Source organism: Apteryx mantelli, chromosome 2 (assembly GCF_036417845.1).
Source record: "Apteryx mantelli isolate bAptMan1 chromosome 2, bAptMan1.hap1, whole genome shotgun sequence".
Classification (NCBI taxonomy): Eukaryota; Metazoa; Chordata; class Aves; order Apterygiformes; family Apterygidae; genus Apteryx; species Apteryx mantelli.
In genome coordinates, this window is record NC_089979.1 from 164,055,177 (window position 1) to 164,081,508 (window position 26,332).

The 26,332-nt window shown below is 39.0% G+C and overlaps 2 protein-coding genes across 3 annotated transcripts in view; one reads left to right on the plus strand and one right to left on the minus strand.

The window, feature by feature from the left end:
- WDR48 (WD repeat domain 48) overlaps positions 1-10,986 on the plus strand; it is a 28,378-nt gene extending 17,392 nt beyond the window's left edge. For both annotated transcript variants that reach the window (XM_067291978.1, XM_067291979.1), the window contains exons 11-19: positions 323-420; positions 1,060-1,167; positions 1,545-1,641; positions 2,198-2,293; positions 4,434-4,539; positions 6,103-6,190; positions 6,765-6,841; positions 7,690-7,882; positions 8,991-10,986. In XM_067291978.1, coding sequence (XP_067148079.1) covers positions 323-420; positions 1,060-1,167; positions 1,545-1,641; positions 2,198-2,293; positions 4,434-4,539; positions 6,103-6,190; positions 6,765-6,841; positions 7,690-7,882; positions 8,991-9,086 — 959 coding nt within the window. In that variant the 3' untranslated portion in view covers positions 9,087-10,986. The remainder of the gene's footprint in view (positions 1-322; positions 421-1,059; positions 1,168-1,544; positions 1,642-2,197; positions 2,294-4,433; positions 4,540-6,102; positions 6,191-6,764; positions 6,842-7,689; positions 7,883-8,990) is intronic.
- A 4,184-nt stretch (positions 10,987-15,170) lies between these two features.
- GORASP1 (golgi reassembly stacking protein 1) lies at positions 15,171-26,001 on the minus strand. Its single transcript, XM_067291980.1, has 9 exons — positions 25,865-26,001; positions 22,212-22,292; positions 20,921-21,124; positions 20,731-20,817; positions 20,243-20,373; positions 19,537-19,681; positions 18,742-18,886; positions 18,209-18,358; positions 15,171-17,484 (listed from the first exon to the last, which is right to left on the minus strand). Exons 1-9 carry the CDS (start codon positions 25,925-25,927, stop codon positions 17,207-17,209), a joined length of 1,284 nt encoding a protein of 427 aa, XP_067148081.1. The 5' UTR covers positions 25,928-26,001; the 3' UTR covers positions 15,171-17,206.
- Between the last annotated feature and the right edge of the window lie 331 nt (positions 26,002-26,332).

The window sequence follows — 26,332 nt, forward strand, 5'->3', positions numbered from 1 at the left end:
ACAGCTGCTTTGCAGAGCATCTTATACACTATGTTATCATTAGCAGAAATAGCAGATTTTTAAGACTGTCTCAGGCCTGTTGATACTTCATACTCTGATTTCAACAGACAGGAAGACAATGTAATTATCATTTACCTAGTGTTAGGTATAATAAAAATAATATTTAAATCCTTGTGATATTCAAGTCTTATAGTGAAACAAAAGAGTAATCACACATGCGTAGTATTATATCTTTTCATTTAATGTATTTCATTAAAAGGTTTAATGAAAATATATAAATAAATAATCACTCTAGTGACCTTAATTTTTGTTTGTTTGCTAGGGGGTGCTAGTATTATTCAGTGCCACATTCTTAATGACAAGAGACACATACTAACCAAAGACACAAATAATAATGTGGCATACTGGGATGTCTTGAAGGTAAGTATATAATTTTGGATTAAACATCTACTGCTGGATAATTAATTACTTTGTACTTGTGTTTTTTGATATTTCTTAGTGTTAAAGATTCCTACAGTAGAAAGTAAATCATCTTGCTGTCCCAAAACGTAATGCAAACTTTGTTTTCTTAAAGGGGAGGGGTATTTCTGAGCTTTTCTGCATCTTAATATCTTTATTCACCTGAAATTCAGACCCTTGAATCCTCTCCTGTAAATAGTCACCTAATTTAATTGTGTCTGTTATGATCTAACTTTATTTTGAAGAGGCCAGTAGAGGCCATTGGCCACCTCTGCCCAATGCTAAATATAATAACATAAAAAGTTTAGCCTGCAAAAGAGAAACCTGTGTTCCAGGCCCTAAGTCTGCTGAGGAACCCACATATCCCAAAAGTGTGCAATGACTAGTAGTCTGTGGAGTATGCTAGGAGATTGAACTTACCACTTCTCCTGTTAGTTGGCTAAGTAGTAGGTAGGAACGTAGGACCAGAAGGAAACCTAGCAAAATCACTCCTTCATGTGGGAAGGGAGAGACTTGCTGTCTGGTCCCTGATTGTTGCAGTTTTTCTTCATCTTGCTTTACCTGGAACTGAAAAACTTCTGTGTTTCTTTTGATGTACAGGCATGTAAAGTTGAAGACCTTGGGAAAGTAGATTTTGAAGAGGAAATTAAGAAGAGATTTAAAATGGTGTATGTGCCAAACTGGTTCTCAGTAGACTTAAAAACTGGGGTGAGACACAACTCCTAAATCTGTTGTTCTAATTTTGATGACTGTTTGTTCACAAAGGTCTTAATATGTTACAAGTTTAGAAGAACGGTCATAGTTTACCTGATGTGTTTGATTCCTTTTGATCAGCAAGTAAGCGAATTCTCCATTCTTAATAATCTGTATCATCATTACAGAATTTTTTTTGTTGTGGTTTAAATCCACCAATACCAATTATGAATTAATGTAATTTGGCAAATGAAGCACACTATCATTTGTGAAGAAATTTTGTTTTGTATTTCTAGCTTAGTGTTTCTTCTGCGTACACGAAGTAAAATTATAGAGTCGTTTAATACAAAACAAGTGTTTCATTCTTCTTTCTGGTGGTCTTTTTCCAACAGATGCTGACAATTACTTTGGATGAAAGTGACTGCTTTGCAGCTTGGGTTTCAGCAAAGGATGCTGGATTTAGCAGTCCAGACGGTTCTGATCCAAAATGTAGGTTTTAACTAATATTAATGTTTTATTGAGACAAAAAAAAAAAATACACAGACTAAATTCCAGTATTTATGTTACAAAATATTCCATTGTTAGATATGTCAGTAGTTGCTTGGGCTTTGAGGATTATTTTCTTGGGACTAAATTCTGCAGAGAATTCTCCAATCAAAAATTTTTTTTCTGAAATATTTCAATCGTGTTCAGGTTTTCTGTTTAACTTGACTTTTGACCTTCAAGAAGCAAAAAGGAAAAAGTAATATTCCTCAACTTGGAACTATTACCTAATCTAAAGAATGTTATAGATCATGAGTGATTCTAGAGTAATGATTTTTGAAAATTTAGTTTAGTCTTTTTGAAAAATTAGCTTTTACTGAAAGATTGTAGTGTGCAGTTTTGAGTTTGTGATACACAAATGTCTGTGCCCATAAACAGTTCATTATGGGGATGGAACTACTCAGACTTTATGGAAAGTTTTTAGCTGTGAATTGAAATGTAGGATGTTACAGTGCCTGTGATTTTTATGTAACTATAGTTTTGCGTAACAATGTCTCCATAGTAAACCTTGGAGGGCTTCTACTACAAGCGCTTCTAGAGTATTGGCCTAGAACACATATCAATCCAATGGATGAAGAAGAAAACGAAATAAATCATGGTTAGTATTTTAGTATTTTCCTGTTTTAGGATTTGTTCATATGTTTTTATATATCTGTTTCTTCTTGAACAGAGCTAGCTGGACATGCTTTTTTATAACTGTCTCAGTGCGTACTATAGTTTTTAATGTTTTATAGTATTTTTTAAGTTTGCTTTGCACTAAAATGTGCTGAGTAGCTTTTTCCTTCTAAAAATGCCAGCAAAAATATTAAGAACTTTATTCCATAAGAAAATAGGTGAATGATTCTGAAGTTTCAGAAATTCTATGCCTTGATGAAAAACAATTTCTGGCAAAATTAAGCTTGACTCTGAAAAGACAGTCTAGATTATGACAGCAAAGAGCAATAATTCATTTATTTGACATTGGTCAGTACTTTCTTGACATAATTCTGATTTGCTTGTAGGCATTATGAACCATAAAAAATAAAAATTTATTGGAAATAATTATATTCAATGGATATTAAAATAATGCATGGAGTAGGTCTATACAAAACCATCTTAAATAGTGGTGTTCTAAGGTAATAATGCTAAGTCTAATCAGGCCTTAGGTAAAGAGCACAGTTGTGTAAAATGCAAGATAGTGGCTAAATTTGACAGAACGAAAGAGCTCAGAAGCTTGGATTATTTTGAAATGAATTCAACCCAGGTCAGAGTTGACTGAAAATTCTTGTCTTTGAGTGGCAATTACTGCTTTCTACATATAATGCAATTAACAGAACTGTAAGTTCAGCAATATCTTGGCATTTTGTGGCAAGGATTGTGCCAAGAGTCCTTTCTTCCTTCAAAAGTGATCTCCGGATAGGGTTATGGCACTTTGCAGGCTTCTCTGGACAAATTTGCTGATGCTCATACTTACATGTATTAGAAGACTACAGCTTGAGAGCCAAACAATATGAGAGAAGTGTTAACGGGCAGAGTTTTGCGTTGTTGGAACACTGATGCTACGCTACCAATTTGTGTGAATAATCATGGATTAGGGGAACGTTCAGAATGTGAATAACGGAATCAGAATCTTCATTTTGCTTTTAAAGTGCAAAGATTAAGAAGCTGACACTGGCCAGCGGCTTAAGAAGAAAAAGTGCATTTCTTGGACATTGTGAAAAGAGATGGGAACTTAATATCCACTTGTTTGTTTGTTTGCTTCAATGAGATGTTGGTTGAACCGTTATGAGGAAATTTGTCAAGCCATAGGATTTACCCTTGCTCTATTTTCAGCTTCATATTTGCCCCTTCTAATATGGACTTAGATTTTCCTTTTTGAGCTCTTTGCTTGATATGATTTTTCTGACCTTTCTTTAACTATATCTATTGCTGATAAGACAACTAAAGAATTATTCATCTCGTGAGCCTATGCCATTTAAATTTATCGTGTTACCTGAATTCAACGTAATGTTCAAATTCAGTAATTAGATGATGCAACGTAACTGAGGTGGTCTTTGCTGAGTGGAAGCAAGACATCTAACTGTGTCTATCTTGTATTTCAAAATATCTGACTGACTAGAAGTCCTGTGCTCTTCACCAGGTGCATAAATAAGGCTTTTATTTTTTTTTAATTATATCTTTTGCATCTTACGTGGAATCTGGTTATTCAGTGCTTAAAGACAATACTGCTAGAACTAGCTACAAATATATTGAATTTAGAGTGCAGTAACTTCAAGGAAGTGTGAGGCTAAGGTTTACTAGTTTACTGTTCTGATATCTGGCAAATCCAGGTAGAAGGGCAAAGCTGATGCTTTATGCAGTGCCCTTCAGAGTTCTGAACTGTCAGTGTAGAAGAGGAAAGAAAAAGTGAAGAATCTTTTTAGTTGATTTCCAATACATGTATTGTTCTGTTTCACAGATTCTCGTAATTCTCTTAAACTGCAGAAAACTAGTAATCGGTTACTGGCTCATGATCTCTACTTCCCTTTTCTTAAAGACTTTGAAATAGATCTCCCACAAAGCTGTACTGAATTCATTATTCTGTAGTTCCTTTTGCTATGTGTTGGAAATGTGGGGTTTCTTATTTATACTAAGCTTAATTTTTGTTTTAATTATTCAGTTCATTAGCTCTAGGTGGAAGAGACACTTTTTTTAGTCTATATATACATCAAATTTTAAGGCCTAGCGCAGTCTTACTGTTGTGTATATTTTTTCAACAGTGAATGGTGAGCAGGAGAACAGAGTACAAAAAGGAAATGGATACTTTCAAGTGCCACCACATACACCAGTTATTTTTGGTGAGGCTGGAGGACGCACTTTGTTCAGGTATAAAAACATAAAAGCGTAAATTAAGTGGCCAAGCAATCGCTTCTTTGTGCAAGTTGAAAGAAATGTTATCAAAGTATTAAGACACACCCTTGGCAGACAAAATTGGCAGCTGTTAATGACATTCTTCCTTTGTCTAAATAAGTGTATGGGTTTGAACATCAACAAGCTGCGGAGTTTTACAACGTTAAGGGTTGTGCAATAGTTCTTTGTTACATGGCGTTATAGCTCTGAGCCCTTCTTGGTTGCCGTCTTTCTGCAAACCATTCGATTGAACATTGTTTTAGGATGAAATTATACCACTTCCGATTCTGATAGGACTTTTACTATGGGTCTGTTGCATTGGTCTTTGAGCGTTAATGACTCGGACAAAGAGGATCCTGCTCTCTAGGGAGTTGGTTCCTGCTCCCAGAATTATACTTGGTGGCCTGTGGGTCTCCAGGGTTATCTGCTCTGGCAAGTAGGAGCAGAGGTTCAATACTGTAATGTAACATGTACTGTAATGTGTAAATACTGATTATCCTTGGGGTTTTTTTGTGTTTTTTTTACTTTGAAAAGCATGACTTTGGTATATGATATATCATAGAAAGTTTAATAGCACTGCAAAACAAATACCAAGTTTTCAGATACTACAAAGCATTTCATATTTATTAATGTAGTGGATTTTAAACTTGCATGGGGATTCCAGTTTGGTTTACGTTTTTGTTTCCCAGCCAGCATAGGCTCCAAAACTCTGCATCTTTCAATCCAGGAGTTGATCAGTAAAATAAACTTACTTTTTTCAGCTTTGAAAACTGAACTTTCTCTGCAGTTATCAATGTATTTACATTGTAGCTGGGGCTTAATCTTTGCGTCCGTTCTGTGCTGGCAGACCTTAGGTCTTTTCAGTGTTTTCTTAAGAACAAGCTGTATAAGGCATTGTTTTAGGCAGCCAGCCACACACATTGGACCTAAAAACTGGCTTGCGAAGTCTCCAGTAAAATACTTGATTAGCATTTCTAAAACCAAAATGAGCTTGAATTTAAAAGCAATTTAATATGGAATCCTGAAACACACGCGTGTGGCTGTGTTCACCATTTTATGTGCACATTTCTTAAAATTAGTTTTAGTCTTTTCATTTTCATTTGATGAGATGTTAGCAGATGCTTTCCAGGCAAAGCCGATTTTTTTTTCCTAAGCAGAAAAGAACTGCCATATGCCAGTTGCCTGTCCTGTTCTCCAAATAGTTTTTTTACTTCATCACACAACTTCTGTAAACCATGAGCAAAGTAGTTTTTTTCCTCTCTGTGCTGTAACTTACAGTCATCCGAGATGCTTCTCCTCCTTTTTGCTTTAGGGATCTGCCCTCTTGCAACTACTTTTCCTGGTCTTTATAGGAAATATCTGATCACTAATATGTTTGATCTCCTAAAGGGTCGGCTAATCAGGTTCAAGCTCCCTGTCTGTTAAAAGGGCAGATCCCTTCCTGATTTTTTTTTTTTTTTTTTTGTATTATACGTAACAGTTACTGGTTGCCTCGCGCTTAACTCTCTCATTCACAAAACTTATTTCTGTGTGTCTTAGGTTATTATGTCGGGATTCAGGTGGTGAAACTGAATCTATGCTTCTAAACGAAACCGTGCCACAATGGGTAATTGACATCACTGTGGATGTAAGTCACGTATATAGCTTTTGCTTTGCTTTTCTCTTTTTAGGTGAACTACAAATTATTTAACTACACTCAATCTGAAATGACACTTTAAATCTTTACTCTGTGCCTTCATATATTGTACTTTAAAATAATTGCTCTTGAGGACGGTATTTCAGATTCCTTGAGCATCTCATTATTTTTAGTATGGCCAGTTAAGCTTTTTATTTGCTTTCTTTTGACAAAAATTATTAGAGAAGGAATTCAAAGTAATGTGTACAGTCTGTATTCTTTTAAAGTGTGGAGCCAGGTAACAGAGTACTCTTCCTATAGCTGTAGTCTCTTGATACCTCCTAAATTCCTTTGAAATTAACTATAATCTATATAAAAAGGCTAGATATAATATGTGCATCTTCTAGATTGGAGCGTCTCAGGAGTATGACTAACTTGGAAGTTGTTTATGGGAGTTCTGTTGACTGAAAATCTCTCTTGGTTTTGGTAATTAGGAACTGAATATACTTCACACACAGCTGGAGGAAATAGGAAGTGATAACAGTTCACTCTAAATTTATCACTTTTTAAATTTGTTTCCTTCTAGAAAAATATGCCCAAATTCAATAAGATTCCCTTCTACCTCCAACCTCATTCATCTTCAGGGGCAAAAACTCTAAAAAAGTAAGTAATGCATATTTGACTCTCAAATTTGCAATAAGAGAATAGCAAGCTCAAAAAACCAGTTTGCCAAAGAGAATCGCATTGTGCTTGATGAATTCATAGAACAAAGTTTCAAGTTATTAAGCAGCAACACTCTGAAATACTGGATTATATCAGAATATTTGGAAAAACTCTAAGAGCCTTTCTGTTTTAATAGACAGTTGCTTACATTTGTGCTAAGAACTAAATACTGAAGTTTGACTTAGTATCCGATGCTTATGGTATTTCATCAGAAAACAAAAGAATGTATAGATTGCTAAACTCTTCAGACCCACCATTTTACACTCGGTCATGTTTTCTGTTTCTAACAGTGATCAGTAATGGCTTTTGCCAAGGAAACGGTATGAAACCTCACAGTAGGGAATGCAAGGTAGTCTGCCCATCACCTTAGCTGCAACTGTGGGCTGCATAGGTCAGAAATCAATACAAGTCCTCAGATATGAAGTCAGTCTTGTGGACAATATACCTACCGTTTATCTGCAACAATTCCGGGTATTTTTCATGAATGTCTAGTTCTCAGTAATCCCTTTTCTAGTGAAAGAATGAGGGTTGTGTACAGTACTCTTAATTGAAAGTTTGTTTTTAAAATAACTTATCACTTTGAGTCCCCTTTCTCTGTGTAAATTTTCAGATCAGTAGCTGTTATGTCATGCAGTATTTTGGATGATCCCGATAAGCTCCTTATAATATAATAAATTTAATAACAAGTTATCTTTTATATTTGTGTGGTTTGCTACGTATAGGGTATTGTGAAGATAAGAAATCTGGCTGCTCTGTTTTTTCTGGCAACCTTTGCTTATTTTATATAGAGATCGACTGTCAGCAAGTGATATGCTTCAGGTGAGAAAAGTGATGGAACATGTTTATGAGAAAATCATAAACTTGGATAATGAGTCTCAGACAACTAGCTCTTCCAATAATGAAAAAGCAGGAGAACAAGAAAAAGAGGAAGATATTGCTGTGTTAGCAGAAGAGAAGATTGAACTTCTGTGCCAGGATCAGGTAAGTTACTCAAGTGTTCTAGCCTCTGAACAAAAACAGTGTTTAATGATGAATCAGTTGTGAATTTCTGAATACTGATCTTGAAATATGCTATAGATAAACTCTTCCCTTTGAAACTAAGGGAGTGTTTTGACCTCATATTAACTGACTGCCAGCACAAGTTCACACAGTTGCAGATAGCTGGATCAAAGAATTTATACAGTTTGCCTATTTCACTGGTTCTGAGAAGTAGCCTTTCTAGGATTATTTACTTATACTGACACAACATATGGACTTAAGAACTTCTATGGAATTTTATTAAGTAGCTCTTAGTCTGATATTACAGTTCTCTAATTATGTTCAGTGGAGTATTTTTAGAATAACGCTTCAAATTTTATACTGAACAAATGAGTCCTCCTATTTGGGCTCTTGTATGTCTTCTAAACCTCTTCTCAATCAGAATACTCATGAAATAAGCCATCATCATAATTCTCTGCAGTACAACTCAGATTAAATAGCTGAGCAAGTTGTTTATTTTTAGAACATTTCTAGCATTTTTTGCATGTTTCTAATTCTACATTTTCAGCAAAGTTTAGAATTTTTCCAAAACCAGGGATTGTATAGTAAGTGTAATAACAAACTCAAGACATGCAGCTGCACAGGTGCGCAAAGTTACACCAAACTTAGCTGTTTCTGGAACAGACTTACAACATTTTCCTGGTGATGATTCTAACGGAAGCTACAACACCTATTTTGAAAAGTTATTTGTAGCATACATTTCTGGAAGTATGTGAGGCATGATGAGCACTGAGACACATAAAGCAGAGCTGAATAAAAAAGCCTTGTGATTTGTTTGGAAGTGTTCTTCTCAGTATGACAGTTGCTTGTGTGAAGGTTAAATATTGAGGGGATGGTTGTTATATGAAGTTGTATGTTACATTAATAAGACCTTTCAGTAATGTTATTTACCTACAGATTTACTTGCTAATTGAAAAATCTGAGCCTTTGTATCGTTTGTCTTGGATGCCAATTCACTATAGAAGTGTCTTGCACAGCCAAGGTGTTTTATCTTTGAATTTCTGACAATCCAGCAGACTTGTAGAATAAAAGGTGAATTCTTACTGTTCAGGTTTTAGATCCGAATATGGACCTTCGAACTGTAAAGCACTTCATTTGGAAGAGTGGTGGTGATCTGACGCTTCATTATCGCCAGAAATCAACGTGAAGGGAGTGGTGGACTCAAATGGTTACTCATTTACTTGACCATACTGTACTGGTTCCAAGAGTAGTACTATAGAAGCCCACTGAACCCCTAAGGTAGATGAGACTTCTAATGACTCAGTATGGACGGAAAGTATACATTTAATTGAAGTGACTAATAGATCTGTAATATAGAGGAAAAAAAAATCTATATGACTTAAACTAAAGTCTGTCCTAGTCTCAGCCAATGAGATGGGAAGTCCCCGAGTGGTTCGTGTTGTGTGAGGTGTACAGAGAATGGATGATAATCCAGTGCAGACTTTTGCTTCCTCCTTTTGGCTTTTGTTTTTCCAGAACATTATATCCTCATCTGCTCACGCTTGATATGAAACAGTTTTGGCCATATTAGTTGCTGTGTTCACAACATAATTCAGAACTGCACGCAAGGTATTTTTAGTACATTCCATTCATAAAGTACCTACAGTGGTTTTTCACAGGTTACTCAAACATTTCTGCCACTTAAAGAAATTTGGAAAAAACACAACAGAAACAGCTATTGCATACTTGAAAGAACTGGCCCATTTAATTGTAAGTGAAGGGTTAACAATAGACTTGTTTTAGTACCGCAACTCAAATGTTGCTTTAGAGAGCTATTGACATGCAGAATAAGAACACTAGATAAATGTTGTAGCAGGGTCAGTCCAGTGATGCTGTGCATCATAATAAAGTAAACATGCTTTGCAGCAACTTAAGAAATTTTTTAAAAATACACATAACTACTTCCTGCACTGTGTCCTAGTTGTTCTAAAGACACGCTAGTCAGAATTTCTGGTAACTGTGCTCTAAACTTATGTGACATTTTGTTAAAACTTCAGACTATTCTGAAAATAACTTCATATGTTTAATGTTGAACTTTAAAAACTCCACAGCAGATTTCATATCCATGATATAAAAATACATATTCCTTTTTTTCCAAAGTTTTATATGCAGGGTTTTTTGTTATAGATGTATGCAGATCTTCTTTTCACTGTTATTTCTAAAAATCGATGGCTGTCATAGACTCATAGTAGTCTTTTATAGAGTTTAACTTATTGGGGGGAGGGGGTAAAGACATTTCAACTTTTGGTGAGAAAATGTGGGACTGTCCCAGAAAACCATTTGTATCCAGAAGAAAAATACAAATCCTCATAAAGAAATTGTGTAAAAATGACTCTTGTCTGAAGCAGAAGCACAAGTGCCTTCAAAGGGCAGTATATTATTCGAGTTTCTTCAGGAGACATATGCTCTTGCCCTTCCTGTATCTTGCTATCAAGATTTAGGTTGAGGCCTAAAGAAAGTCCCAATAGATTATATGACTGGGATTGTATTGGTCAAACAAAGTAAAATATTTTTCATTGTATTTTATTTGAAAAATATTCAAATCATTACCTTCTGCACTCTTAACCTAGCGAAACAAACTCATTGCTTAAACAAGAAAATATGGTTCAGAATTAAGCTAGCATGTCTTTTTCCCATCTTTTGGAAGAGTCAGTTTCAGTTTTTAAACCCCATTTCTGTGTATACTCAGTTTGACACAATTGTGCTATAATGGCACATTTTTAGTGATATTTGTGAATTAAATTGTTGAACAGAATTGTAATTTCTATTGATAAATTGTCCTGACTTGTATTTATTAATAGCAAGGGTCTATGCTTTGTTCTAATAGACACTTTTTTCTTTCCCCCCCGGTTGTCTTGCTATCTCTTTGTATACATTGTAATTGCTCCCAGTTATTTTGTCTGAAATCGGCCAAGGTCTTAACTTTTCTTTTTTCTAACCATCCCAAAATTGCAGTTTCAGGAAAGATTGACAGAAGAGTCTGCAATGCCAGAAGGGTAAATGATCTGTTTCACAGTTGTATAGAATAAAAGGCTTTAGTTAAAATATTTTAAAGTTGTTTTGTCTATTGGATCACTTATGCAAATTTAGAAATTGGACCAATCCCACTAAATGGTTGTACTACAAAGCACTACAAAGGTGGCTCAAATAATGGAATGGCTCAAGTAATTGCAGTGCCTTCAAATTCCCCTGATGAAGATCTTGTAATATGGTTGAATGTAAGAATTTGGTGGGCATGCAGGTCTTCAAATGCAAGCTTTGAGGTCCTGTTGAGGAGGAGAATGTACTCAAGTAAAGCTGTTTGCATAGGCAGTGCTTCCTTCTGTACTACAAAAATACATTGTGCCAACGTACTACATCGGAAAGTAGTCTCCTGCTGTAAGTAACTGGTGACTCAAGCCATGCTGACACCGAGTCTTCTGGATGTGAAAGTTTAGCACTGTAAGAGACAAGTGGGAAACCAAGATTGGGTTATGTGATGCTGGAAATGATCCTGAAAACAGAACACCCAAAGCCTCTGCTGTGGGGACTGTCAACAGGGCTGCTCTCCGAAGAGGAGGCAGCTTTGTGCTGAGATTCAGTGACCAGACGTGTTCCCAGATACAATCACAGCTCATTGGAGCATTATTACTAAAAGTAGAGTTCCTGTCTGTCAGAATCGGAGGAGAGGCCATTGATTTGCAGAGGTTTCCTTAATTTACAAGTTCATATTGAAAAGGACTTGTAAATCTGTTTAGTGGCATAATCCGTACTCAGAAAAACATTTAATTTTCCAATAACAGGTGACTTTCTCTTAGGGTTAACACTGAAAACAGAAGAGCTAGATTCAGCAGTTATAGCTGAAGTGCTAGTATCACTTTAGGAAGGGAAGAAGTACTTGAAGGATTTAGCAATTAACTATTAGAAGTGCTAAGAAATTACTCGAAACAAGCCCTGGGCAAGAGATGATAATGTGGTTCTACCTCATTGCCAGCACTGGCAAAAAAGTGACTTGGGATTTATTAGTTTGATTGTTCATATTCTGTGGGATGGGTAATGAGGGGACTGACATTAAACTGCTCAGCCAATTTTAAGAAAAGTACTGGAGAACTGCTCAAAGAAAAACCTTCACATGTTTCAAATAAGAAAGCTGAAATGTGAGAGTCTCTTCATCAAGTTGGTCTGACGGTTGCTAACTCAAGGGGGAGAGGGAAGCTGCAGAGGCCAGTTTGCCAAAGTGAATGGGAAATGCCTGGGAAGGAGAGAGGATGTGTTAACCAAAGGTGAAGGCATAGGCCTGCCCTTATGTCATGAGTCTGGTTACGCTGCTCTTCGGCCAGTGCAACATTATGCCTAGGTACTAATTTTTCTTTCACAAAGGTTCCACTTGGTTCAGACCTTCTACCCAAGAGTTTCTTGAACTTGACAATTATAATCAATCTTTAAGCACAGGATCTATACCTCTAGGTGCACTGATGGTTCCTGAACAGAGCCAGATGGAGTTACCACCCAGGTAGCTAATAGGTAACAGAACTGTTAAAAGCACATGCAAACTTAACTACTAAGAAAGTGATTGACTAAAATAGTTTTCTTCAATGTGGGGTGAGGTCTTTCCTGTAAGCTATTGCCTCCTTTTTAGACACAAATTGAAGAAAGTCACTTTGTACAGGCATCATGCTGACATCAGAGGTACTCATTAGTGACTGGACCTGGGAATGCCCAATCTGTCTCCAAGGATATTTTGACACTGTTCCAGCTGTCTATTTTGTGGGACTAGATATTACTTGACATAGTTTAGAAATGGAACCTAACCCAAACAGTTGCTTTGAAATTTCTGTTGCAGCAGAAGCAAGGCAAATTAGTACTTGCTTAAGGCAAAAGCAAGGAGGGAGTATGTATAGGAATTAGTGGCAATACCCAGGAAGTGCCAGATTAGCACAGTCAAATAAAATGTGATGAGTAAATAATAGTTGCTTTCATTTAAGAGCAGCCGGCGGCAGTGGTAGCTAGGTCTTTCATTTTGAGCTATTGCTTGGAAGAGAAAACATTTGCCCAGGAAGGGGGAGGTGGAGAGGGGTAAGAGCTGTGAGGGGAATTCTATATTAAAGACTTGCCCCTGTGAGGCTTTCCATTTCTGCTGAATTCATGAGGCTGGAGGGCAGAAGCACAGAGGGTGCGTGCCTGGCCAAGGTCTCACACTTCCCGAGTTAGTGCTGTAGTCCTTAGTGCTATGTGAATCATGCTTTTAAAGGTATGAGATCTTCCTTACTAAGAAAGATTAAATTCTGAACTCCAAGTAGCTAAAGTGCATAATTCAAACCCATCAGTGCGCACGTGTGTGTCTTGATCTCTGCTCATTGTTGCAGCCTCTCCCACTGTAGCGTTATCAGTTACAGCAAAGAGGCATTCAGTCAAGTATGGCACCTTGGGTTAGCAGCTTCTAAACATAGATTAGTCGAGTCTGTCAGCAGATGGATGCAGATTTTAGTAAGTGGGCAAGCCTGCTGTGAAAGTTCGAGAAGGAGAGAAAAGTCACCTCTGCTTGAATTTAGTATTTCAACAACTCTTTCCAGGAGCTGTTCACCTTAAAGAAACTAAACATCTTCATTCATGATGGAATTAGCTTAGCATCCAATACTGTTGGTTATAAAAAGTTTGCATGTTTATCTCCAGGACACTTATTCCATAGCATGTTTTTTTGTTTGTTTTTTTTTTTGGGGGGGGGGGGGCTAGGATCATTCCTCGTATAGGGTTATGCTGCCCAAAGTTACCATGCTACCCCTCTGAGATGGGGCAGTTGCTTTTTATGCCAACCCTGACCACTGGTCGGTGAAAGGTTGCACTCCTACACCTAGTTCTGTACATATTAGAATTAAGTGATTTGTTTTGGAAGGGACGACTTGATCTAGGCCTCTGACATTAGTCCTGCTTGGGGCAAAGTTAGATCAAGTTGCTTAGACCTATGTCCAGTAGAATTCAGAGTATCTCCAGGGATAGAGGCTCCACAGCCTCTCTGAGCACCACATCATCACCCCGGTGCTCTGACTCATTAGGCTTAGCAGAGACATGTCTCAGTGGAGATGAAGACATGAGTTTTGCCTGGTCACAGCTGTAATGCTTGAGCACCTGGGAGCCACTCTGGGATTCTTATCATCTGCCACATTCAGTCCTCAGGCTTGGCCATTGATGTTAACAGAGATTATCATATTGTGTGGCCCTACTGAGCTGCAAAGCAATGTCTAACTCGACATGCGCTGCCTCCACACTGTAAAATTAGTGTAGGACATTCGCAGGCCACATCGTCCCTTTGTCTTTTTTGCCATCACCGTGCTGCTGCTGAGATAATCCTTCCAGGGTTTGCAAAAGGAAGATCACCATCAGGTTTAATAGGTGCTCCCAAAGTTTACCTAAGCGAACAGGATGCTACACAACCCCTCCTAGGTATTTGGAAGCAGTAGCTGTTTGGGACTACACCTGATTGCAGTGTATTTCTTAAAAATTAGTCATTCTGTTTATCTCAGATCAGCACAAAATACTATTTTTTTTTTAATTTCCAAACTGGCCTGTCCTCACAGGCCTTATGAGGTATATTTCTCTTCTTCCAGCTGTATCAGCTGGTATTGGACTTTCCTCTGATCATTCCCTTCCTGAATTTCCTCAAATTAAGGAATGAGATAATCACAAATACTCCAGCTTAGTCTACAGCATACAGTCTGCATCTGACAGGATGGTGCTCCTGCTGTATTTGCAGCAATGGGAGGAAGGAAGTGCAGCAGACACACCAACAGGACAAGTGAATCCATTTTTCTGTAGCATAAGACTTGGTACCTTCCACTCACAGGAGCTGTTGGCAATCTTATTTTTTATTTATTCTGAAACTGAAGAATTTATAAGCAGCTCTGTCATTTCTGCACTGCACAGTAAAGGAATGCTTTCCCCTTCTCCACCTTATTTCAGTTTAGCTCTTAAAGCTCTAAGGTGGTGCCAAGTAGTACAGCTTCATCCATCTCAAAAGGTACTCTCCAACTTGTCAGAGATAAGGAATTTGATTAGGATGTTAAAAACCTTAACTCTTTTAGCATTTAAGTCGTACAGCCATATGTTACATGAATACAGCATTCTATTGCTAGAGGTTAAAGGTCTATACAGTTCTCTAAATTCGCATATTAAACAGATTTTTCTTTGGACATTATGAGAACCAATTTTTTCCCCCAACAAGAACCAATTGCCATAAAGTAGGCTAGACAGAGAGTACCATAAATGTTAAGCTCTTTATTACTGTGACATTTGAAATGTGAACTTGGACATTTCCTGCTTTGAAATTTCTAAAGGGTACTTAGGGTACAGCATCACTTAAGTAAGCTGCCACAAGCTTAAAAAACATAGTGTTGACAAAGGTGGAGTACTAGGGAACTGTCCTGAGCAAACAGAAAACATAGAACACTTAGTTGTTTTCAGTCATCAGGCTCCAAGACTGAACAAAAACTTACTGATAGCTTAAATTACATATTCTTTATTCTTAATTTTTGGCTATTTGCACATGTAGCTGTCCATTAGAGGAAGGGAAGAAGACGAAATTTATTTTAGCAGTGTAGGGGAGGAAAAAAAAAAAAAAGGTAGCTATTACAGACCATTTAGCAGACTAGACTTCTCTTAATTCCTGAATAATTAACACCTGTATTTAGTGCTTACTTCATTCTTTTAAGGAGGAAGAAAATATTTTGGCCATTCTTTTCTAAGCTACTGTGTGCTATGTGTTAAGACTGCACTAGTCTTAACCGCACTGTTAAGACTAGTGCAGTGATTAAGAAATCTTAGGAAAAGTTTTTATTCAACAGTATATCATCTGAAGACCTGTCCCTTGTTTCATGGCTTCATCTACACCATTCTGCTGAAGCTGAGCTGTCACATGCAAGTCTGTGTGACCTAGACTCCCCATCCCATGCTGTTACAATATTTTAGCCTAGTCAGTCATTCTGTTCACTAATCTTCATCAGGCTCGATGCAGAAAAGCATTAGGGGTGAGGGGAAGAGGAGGGAATTTGACACTGTATTGTGCCAAATAAACCTACAAACTTATAGCTTAAAACATGTCTAATATTGCACCTGATTCTCTTAGTCTGCAGAGGATCATAGTAACTATCAGCTATAGTGAAGTTATTCCCGACCAGTTTAAAATTCCATGATAAATTGCTGCCCTGAGGGGTATAAAAACCTTCAGGTTTCTTAAATTGTTACATGTTTCTTACTAATCATGTAACACAAAGGTTCAAATGGTGGAAAATATTTCAAGACAAATGCAAACAAAAAATAAAGCTCCAAGAAGCAATAGATGTGTTGCACAGTGAGTTCCATTCCAGTGCCTTAAACGTAATGATTTTTATAAAAATACTAATTGGGGATATAGAAAAGCATAACCATAAAAGCTATTCCTCTGTTACTAGAGAAATCAAGACATGCTCAACTCCGTTTATAAGGTTAATCACCCTAAATTCACATGGAATTGACTTGAATCATCTTTACTTTAATAAACTTAATTTTCAAACAACCACCAGCATTCTTCCCTTGATTTTTTTAAGCTGTGAGACTATCATATAATCCACTGAAGAGCTAAAGTGAGTAACAGAACACACCCACTCCATTTTGTCCTCTCTATATGTTGCAATTTCAAAACTTAAACTACCTCCTTTCCTGCAAAAATAGTTTTAGAAGAGATGTGAATAACTGTTATAGCAAAAGGAAAGGCTAAAGCAAGAAAAACAAGTTTGCAGAGTAATAAATACGAATAAAGGTATTTTGGAGCAGGGAGAGCTTTAAAAGTCGCAAGATCCATCAAACTGAGGCAAACCATTAGCAAATTTTCCCAGCAAGTCAAAGCTGTAAAATAACTTTTTAAATGCTATCAAACATACTGGGAAAGTCACCATTAAAGGTCACTATTCAGGCAGAATGCCTTCATAAAATATATTGAAGAGCAACTGTAAGCCAAACTTTAATCCAAGAAGTTCAAACTTTACCCGTGTCCAAATAGTTTTTGCATTAATTTCTCCTTTTAAGAGAACTGAATAATTCGTTGATTTTGAACAGTATTCAAACAAAGTCTGAACACAAATCAAACCATGATGGGAGAAGATAATAGGATAGGTATTTCATATGAATTTACATATTTTTATAATATTGTCTACACTAACAAAATAGAATGGCTGTAGTTCTCTCAAGATCAGAAAAATATTCCAAGCTGTAGCATTACAGCATATTGGCAGTCTGGCAACAAAAGCAGCGTCCTTTTCACTGATCTTGTGCAGCTTCCTCTTTCTGTTCACATGCTTTTTCATCATCAGGTTTTAATGGAGTAGTGGATAACAAGCTCTCAGCACTGTTCAGGAGCAGTTTTGTTTCTTGGTTGTTCGGATCAGTTCCTAGTGTTGTTTTTGAAGAAATTTCATTAGGAAGAGCAAGAGAAGGTAAAGATGAAATTGAAGGTATTAGCTGGTCCAACTCAGGCTGCTTAACTGAACCTTCAGGATACATGGTTAAGTCTTCAGGGTCCAAGGCTGTGGGATTCTCTGGAAACAGAAATAGTTTGTAAAAATTAAAGCCTGCTGATGGACAGTGCTCTGGCTTCCGTATTTCTAGAACCTCAGCTTGAATGAAATACCTCTTAGACACATAACACAGATCCACAACTCTCATCGCTTCCTGATGAAATACATAAGCTGCGTTACCTCAGTTCTCCCAAAATGCAGAATTTCTGGAGGTACAGTAAATTTTAGGAGACCATGAACTATTTGGTCTATATCGTTCTTATGCTACAGATGTTTTCTTTAGTGTTACAATTCTTACCCTTCTGCCTCCCTTCTCAAAGGAAACAGAATCCATAAGGTGAAAGAATTTTCTTTCTAAATAGAAAAGTTGCACTTTTCACACACTGCAATTTTGTTTTCACTTTTTCAAATGTGAAAACAAGCCTGTAGTACAAAAATTGCCATTGATTTTAGAAATATATACTTTTAAGCTCAGTTTAATTTGGATCATCAATATTTTCAGTTAAAGAATAAAAGCGACATACCACAACCATATAAAAATGCCTATCAGTTTTTGCCTGTTTCTACAACTGAATTCTATTATTTCTTCCACCTCATTTTAGCCAAATCCCCTTTCTGATGTTTCAGCTAAAAGGAAAGTTTCTTAACATTGGCTTATTTCCAAAAAGCATGACACTTGATTGGGCATTAATTGATACCATTCTAGAGATCAGGTCAGAGGTGTGGCAATGTTGAATACACTTACCAAAATAAGGAGTAGCTTCGCTGTTAGACATTAACTTTTCAGTGCTTCCTAAAGTGTCTGCTGCTGGCATGTTGAAGGCGGCAGACATGTCAGACACTTTTGTTAAGTCAGTGAGTTCAGGAAATGAAATGCCAGACATGTCTAGAAATCCTGAAGGAGAAAGTGAACATCGCAATACTGCTTTAGATACAGTACAAAATTCTAGATTCAACAGGATGTGTTATATCCAAACAGAAGACAGTGAAGTCCCCTCCCCACCAAACGCAAATAAAATAATAACCTAAAAAAATCTGCTGAAGTCAGTGGAAAGACTTTCACAGATTTCATTAACCTTCATCAGGTGCACAGCATGAAAATTCTATAGCTCTGAAATCCACTGTAGTCAAAAATCACAATGGAAACATCAAGGCTCATAGTTCTGTGTTTAAGTCTCAAACTTGTTTAAGACTCTATTAGTTTACTTAGATGTCCTCTAAGAAATTGCTGGGGGGAGAGGGGGAATAAACAACAACAAAAGAACACCACACACATACCTGGATCCATAACTCTCTGGACAGGGGGAGGAGGAGAAAGTGAGCTTTCTGGTGAATAGCCGCTCATTTCTCGATCTGTGGACTGATCCAAGCTCATAACTATTTCAGAGTTTTCACTCTGAGAAGCAGGTGCCAATAATGGAGTCTGGAGTAACACAATAAGAAGGAAAATCAAAGTAATTTTTTTATACTAAAAGCTTCATCTGAAGAAGACCTTCCTACGAACGCATTCCACCTCAGTCTCCAAGTATACCAATTCAGAGATAATCTGTGATGCCGGAACTGATACTCAAGTCACTGATTAGGACAGACCCCAATGTACCCTTTCAAAGCCTGTATGTTCTTAGAAAAGTCCATACTAAATCCTTGTACATGTATTTTACTTCCTAGCAAGAAGGGGATTCTTCTAACGTGGTTCTCATTCATTGATACAGCTGTAGTATGCAGGTCTTTAGAACAAGAAGTATTTGGCAAAAATTTATTTCAGCTCGCCCAGATGAAAAAGTAACTGGAATATCTCTAATTGCACCCAAATACAATGAAGAATATGAAAGAATACCACTTGCAAGTTTGAGGAAATAAAGGGCACAGCTGAGCAAAAAAGGAATCTCTCATGCTATCCTTCCTGTCAGCTGCTCAGCAATATCAGTTCTCACTTGCCCTTCACCTAACTCAATTTCATTCAAGCAAAATTGTATGTTGTACTCAAATATATTGTATTATGAATGTTCTAACAAGTATAAAATTTGGATACAACTCCAGAGGACTTGCCAGAAAGAAAGTTTTCTTACATACCTCTGTGTAACCATTAGTAGATGGTACAGGAGTTCTGGCTTCTGATGGTAAGGGTGAAGGTGGTTTGCTTTCTGGCTTTTTCTTTGGTATTATAGACTGTGTTGGAATTCTGTGCAAATAGCCATATCCAATACCACATCCTAAACTGTGGAAACAAAGTAGAACAAGTCTTGAAAAAGGTATTCTGATCAAAGCTGTAAGTGTTTTCAATTTTGACTCTTTAAAACAAAGGATAATAGAATTTTAGAGTACTTAATCTATAGTAAGAAAAAGCTATCTGCAAGAACCATTTCCGTTATGATACTTAAGGAGCACTGCAGTTGACACTTAGGTATACCTAGCTCAGCTTTCAGTTGATTTATTTCCAATGACCTTTACAAAATATACACTCTGACTTGGTTTGGATTTTGTTCTTGCTCTATTGGAATGCTTGACTGTGAGAATATAGCTAGTAAATCTGTTACCAGGAAAGTCAACATATGTTTTGCCATTGGTTTCAACTCAAACAGAATTAGATCCAGAACATGTCTTCATAATTCTCAGCCACCTTTTTTTATTGAAAGAACAGTTTTATGCGACAAATGTAGGAAAACAAGGCTTAACTTGAAAACAAAAAGCTAAGATCAGTGACAATACTCTTAACAGGAGCTCATTTACAGTGAGTGTATAACCTGTCATCAGTCAGCGACTGACCGCAGATCAGTACCTTCCTTCTCCACCCCAAGCTCCATTGGGAGTCACAACTACCTCTCGAATGGAGTCTGCTTCAGTGTTATAAACCATCAACTTCAGCGGCTTCCCCTCATGGGATTCAATCAGTGAAAAGAAATCCTCTGACTAAGGAGAAAAAAAAAAAAGTAAGAGTTATTCAACTCAAATCTGTAAGGCAAGGGGCTGGAACAAAATTTAATTTTTATTTACTTCAAAATGAGATTAAGTGATCAATGCTAAAACCCAAAGACAGATCAAAAATCACTAGTGTAGTTTGATCTTTAAGAGCAACTTATTTTATTGACAAATTAAAAAAAAGTAACGTTTACCTCTGTCATAAAGTGTCTACCATAAATATCAACCTCCCAAAAGAGACTATCCACATACACTTGCTGTGTGCACAATCACATTAAAAAAAATAAAATACAGTGTACCCTTGGCAGGTATGAAGAACATCACTACTTAGAGGAACACACCCCCTACCTCCTGAAGAATCTGATCAGATCCAACAATGTAGTCAGTGTATGGCTGCAGACCAGCTAGAGCTGCAGGAGACGCAGGTTCAACATCCTGTGAAAGAACGATATATGTTAACATCTTGGAGAAGTTTTGAAATAGCAATTTACATTCTGTTCTTAGCAATTTGCTGGACAAGCAAAGAATTCTGTCTCACCAAAACATGCCACACATGTTCATTGGCTCCCTGGAAACTGCAGAACCTCACGCTGGCACCAAGAAGACCTTGCCCTCCCCACATGTTACTGGGGATCACCTCCACCTCTCTTATTTTCATTGTTTTGATATTATACACCTCCAGCTTCACTGGTTTTTCAGCATTTGCCTTCAGCAGATCTTTCAGCATATTGTTTTCTTTATTCTATAGAGCACAGAAAGAGGTATATTGTTAACATTATTTCTAGTTGCACCTGTAACACAAAGATTTTAAGCCTGGAAGAGGCTGAACTAAGAACCAATGACAGTCAAAAGTTTAGGTTCTGCCTTCTACAGTCCCAACAGTTCAACTTTTTGTTAAAAAAAAAAAAAAAAAAAAGTCAGTAGTGTTAGCTCGTGTCCTTTTATATTACTAATCTCTCTTACTCACTTTCAGCACATATTCTCCCACTCTTTATAATTACTATTAAATAACATCAGCAATATTAGACCTCAACTATGTAGTAGTAACAATAAGCAGCAACATTTTATTTCATGCCTCTAATTCTTTTCCTTACTCAATAATCACTTAGAGTCACTGCAATCTGACTGTGAAAAGACAGAATATTTGGGAACACTTTAGAGAACTATCATTATTTCTGTAAGGTATTAGCCTAGACTGACTAATCCTCCACTGGAATCTGCCACTACAATGATCATTTCCAGAGAGACATGCACACTAATAAAAGCAAGGCAAAACTAAAGAATTCAGCTGGTATGTAACTAGGATGAGACATATAGTCAAAACTGAGACCCTTTTAAACAAAGAGTATGTTGAAATTTACTCAGTTCTCTTCTTTCATAACTCACCATGCAGGAACTATGTTCCTGGTCTTAAAGCTTAAACAGACAATGCCACGTGGCACCTTTCCCCTTGTTAATGATTTTTTTTGTTTGTTTTAATCAAGTGTTGAAACAAGTTTGTTTAAACAAATTTTGAGCTCTTACCGCTGACTCACCATTTCAATATTCGCCTTGTGGCGGAAAGTATGCATAAGTAAGTTAACATAACATTCATGATATTAGTCTGCTAGGAAGTCAGGGTGACTAGCGATAGGTAAGTCTTTTCCTCGGATATGAATCCAGACAATCAGAGAGTATTTTAAACATCACTAAATTTTATATTATATTTTTAACACCATATGTGATGTCCAATATGACAAGCTTTCTCTACTGCAACAGCTTTCTCTTCCACCTTTCATCAGTACAATACTGTATTTTATTCAGAAGAAAAAAAATCATTTGAGACTTACAAGCCTAGTGTGTCCTATTGCAATAATGAAATCAAAGAAAGGTTCCAATCCTCCTTGTTGAGCTGGAGAGTTTTCTTGAACCTGCAAAGTGTACATTTTATTTTTACTGAACATTAATCTGTGGTTACATTAAGTGACAGTATTAATCTTTACACTTAATTCAACATCTACTTTTGAATTGAACTAGAGATGCGATATCAAATAAGAGATCTTGGGAAGTGGTCCAGCATTGTGATTTTATTTTTATAGTGTTACTAACAACAAGTGTCCAAATTAAGCTGCAGAAGACAGTTTGTGAACTACTGTACAAGACACATTGTGATGCAGAGTGCACAGCATGGAATTATTAAACACTGAGCACTTTGGAGAAGAGCTTAGTTTTCAAAGAGTTAGTTCAGGATTTTCTTACACTCTACTAATTGCTTGAGCACATTAAGAATCCCCGGTTATATGACAGCCATCCAGTTTTTCCATAAGCACAGATTACCACATTCCACAGCACCTTAGAATAGGAACACCAAAGCGGGTACGCTACAAACACATGGATATCTACAAGTACTGGCCAAAAATAAGAGCTTGCCATAACTTACAAAAGTTTTTAAGAAAAGTTTCACATAAGAGTCACAATGTCTCCATTTCAATACAAACAAGTTATCACCACACAGACACAATACAGAAATACAGAGAATACCTATTAAAATGTAGTTCACACTGGGGGAAAAAAATATTAATATAAAAATTATGCAAAACTTGATATATAGAGGGTATATGAGAGTGTATCCATTTAGAAGTATGCTAACAAAGCAACATAATATTAACAGAGCCATTGCAAACACGCTAAAAATTTGCATCGGTTGTGACTTTGCTACTACTTTTTTGCAAATTCGGCAATACAGCCCATAACCTATAACATACTTGAGGCCTGAAAGCCATCCCACACTCTAAATACTAAGCTACAACCTGGACAGCCTCCAAACTAAGACGATCATGGCTAGCAAAGTCCACCATTCCCTCAGAGCTATACATACTTTAAAGCAGTTTGGTAACAAGGTAAAATATCATTATAATCCTTTCTTCTTTAAATAAGTAAAGCCGCATCTATATTAGAGCTTTTCCTGACAAACTGTCTATGTAAGTTTAAAAATAAAAAATAATAAAATATTAGCAGAAGTTTATGAAGCAGAAATACATGCTTTATTATTAAATAGTCAAGACAGACCACTGTTTACCACAATTTGAGTAGAAATCAGTAACTTTCACCACAGTCCTAAATTGTATCAATGGCAAGCAGCCAGTTTGTGCTGACTCAACCTAAAGGTAAAACGTTTAGGTATAAAGAACTGTTCCTGTTCTAAATCAAGTGTAAGAAGCCTTACAATGAAACTATCATGGAACACAAGCTCAAGGATTAAAATGTACACAAAAAGAAATGAATAAAAATTATTGTGCAGCAATAGTTTATGGAGCTCAGAAGATTTGTTCAGCAGGTGTGTAAAGGCCATGCAGATTTCCATATGAAGTTGTCAGCAACAAAGAACTGCAGTACTTGGTGTCAGAATGACACTGTATTGAAAGTGCTGTTGTACGCACTCCCTGGAGAAAAAACTGACTTCATTTCCTGCACGCTGTGGTCGTGAAAATCTTCAATCACCTTCCAATACAGACAGCTAAGCAGTATGTTACACTTAACATAAAAAAAGGAAGTGTTTCATGACCTACGGATTTTCCTGATTGAATAACTCAGTTGAGGGGATAGATGAAGCAGATTACATAAGGATACTGGGACCCTAAACACAACTGGCTTGAGAGGACCCTTAACACACATGACTGGATGAGGGGAGAGCACCGGATGTTGTTGACTTTAGTAAGCTTTTTGACACTGTCTGCCATAGCACCCTCATAGACAAGCTGATGAAGTACAGGCTCGATAAGCAGTGAATGAGGTGGATTGAAAACTGGCTGACCTGCTCAGAGGGTTGTGATCAGCGGCATGAAGTCCAGTTGGAGGCCAGTCAGTAGTGATGCCCCCTGAGGGAGCCAATACTGTTTTACCTCTTCATTAATGAGCTGGACGATGGGATGAGGGCACCCTCAGCAAGTTTGCCGATGATACAGAACTGCGAGTGGCAGCTGATACGCAAGAGGCCTGCTCTGCCGTTCAGAGGGACCTCAACAGGCTGGAGGGATGGGCAGAGAGGAACCTCATGAAATTCAACACAGGGAAGGAATAACCCCATGCACCAGTACAGGTTGGGGGTTGACCTGCTGGAAAGCAGCTCTGTGGAGAAGGACCTGGGAGCGCTGGTGGACAACAAGTTGACCATAAGCCAGCAATGTGCCCTTGTGGCCAAGAAGGCCAATGGTATCCTGGGGTGCATCAGGAAGAGTGTTGCCAACAGGTCGAGGGAGGTGATCCTCCCCCTCTACTCAGCCCTGGTGAGGCCACATCTGGAGTACTGCGTCCAATTCTGGGCTCCCCAGTACAAGAGAGACATGGAGCTACTGGAGCAAGTCCAGCAAAGGGCTACAAAGATGATTAGGGGACTGGAGCATCTCTCTTTTGAGGAAAGGCTGAGAGAGCTGGGCCTGTTTAGACTGCAGAAGAGAAGACTGATAGGGGATCTTATCAATGTATACAAGTATCAAAAGGGAAGGTGTCAAGAGGATGGAGCCTGACTCTTTTCAGTGGTGCCCAGCGACAGAAGGCAAAAAGCACAAATTGAAATACAGCATATTTCATTTCCATAAGAAAATGCCTTTTCACTGTGAGAGGGCACTGACCACTGGAACAGGTTGCTCAGAGAGGTTGTGGAGTCTCCATCCTCAGAGACATTCAAAACCTGCCTGGACATGGTCCTGGGCAACCTACTTGAGGAAATGGGGTTAGACCAGATGACCTCTGAAGATCATCTTCCAACCCCAGCTATTTTGTGATTCTGTGATTTTGTGATGTTAAGAAATATGAACTGCCAATGGATTGGAAGGCAGCACGTGGCAACAACATTCCTACTCTTGTTCAGAAAAGAAAACAACCAAATAAATGACAAGATAATGTATGCAATAGCTATAACTTATCAGCAATACCCCTGCCTATCTTTTAAATCCCAAGTCACACGTTTAAACCAACGTATGTGCAGACAACATGCCAGAGAGATGAGATTATAGTAAGTTTGTCTCTACATGCAACGTTTGTGAGAAACAGCCCCTCTGGAAAACACCGGCTGGAGCGGGCCAAGGGCCCGAGCCCGATGAACGCCGCCGGCCGCGGGGACGGGAGGGGAGTGAGGCCGCGCCGGGCGGTACCCGGCAGCCTCCCGGGAGTGGGCGGCATGGCCGCTCCTCCCCTGCCATCGTGGCAGCTCCCCGGCGGGAGCGAACAGGTGCGGGCCGGGAGCGGGGCCACGGAGCCCGCGGCGGGGGCGGGCAGGCCCGCGGGCCCCGAGCCGAGCGCCCTGCCTCGCACCGGGCGGGGGGCTCGGCCTGCCCGAGCCGCCGCGGGAAAGAGGAACCCGACCCGCCCGCTCGGCCCCGCCGGGCCACCCCCGGCCCCGCCGCCGCCTCGCTCCCCTCAGCGCCGCCCGCCCCTCGCGCTCCCTCCCCGCCCGGGGCCCGGCGAAGCCCCCGCGCCGCGGGTCTGGCCGCAGCCGCCTCACCCCGTGAACGTGGAAGCCCTCGGCGCCGCCGTCGGGGACCTCGGAGCTCGAGCCCAGCCCCATGCCCGCCTGCGCGGCGCCGGGAGGCGCGGCGGGACGCGACCCGACCGGACCGGACCGGCCTAGACCGAACGGGTCCGCACGGGACAGCGGCTCAGGCGGCAACCAGCATCCCCCCACCCGCTCCTCCCCCCGCCGCCGCCGCCGCCGCCGCAGGCCTGAGCAAGCGAGCACCGAGCGACGCGCCCGCCGAGGCACACAGAGCAGCGAGATGGGCGCGCCGCCCGGCTCCCTGGCGGGCCGCCAGCCTGCGCGGGCGCGTGACGCGGGGGGGCCCTTAGCGACGGGGGTGGGGGCGGGGCAGGCGCGAGCCGTTGCCTGGGACGCGCGGGCGGGGCGCGAGCCGCCGGGGCGCCCAGCGGTCCGCGGGGAGGCGCGGGAGCCCTGGGGCATCTCCTCTCTTCCCCA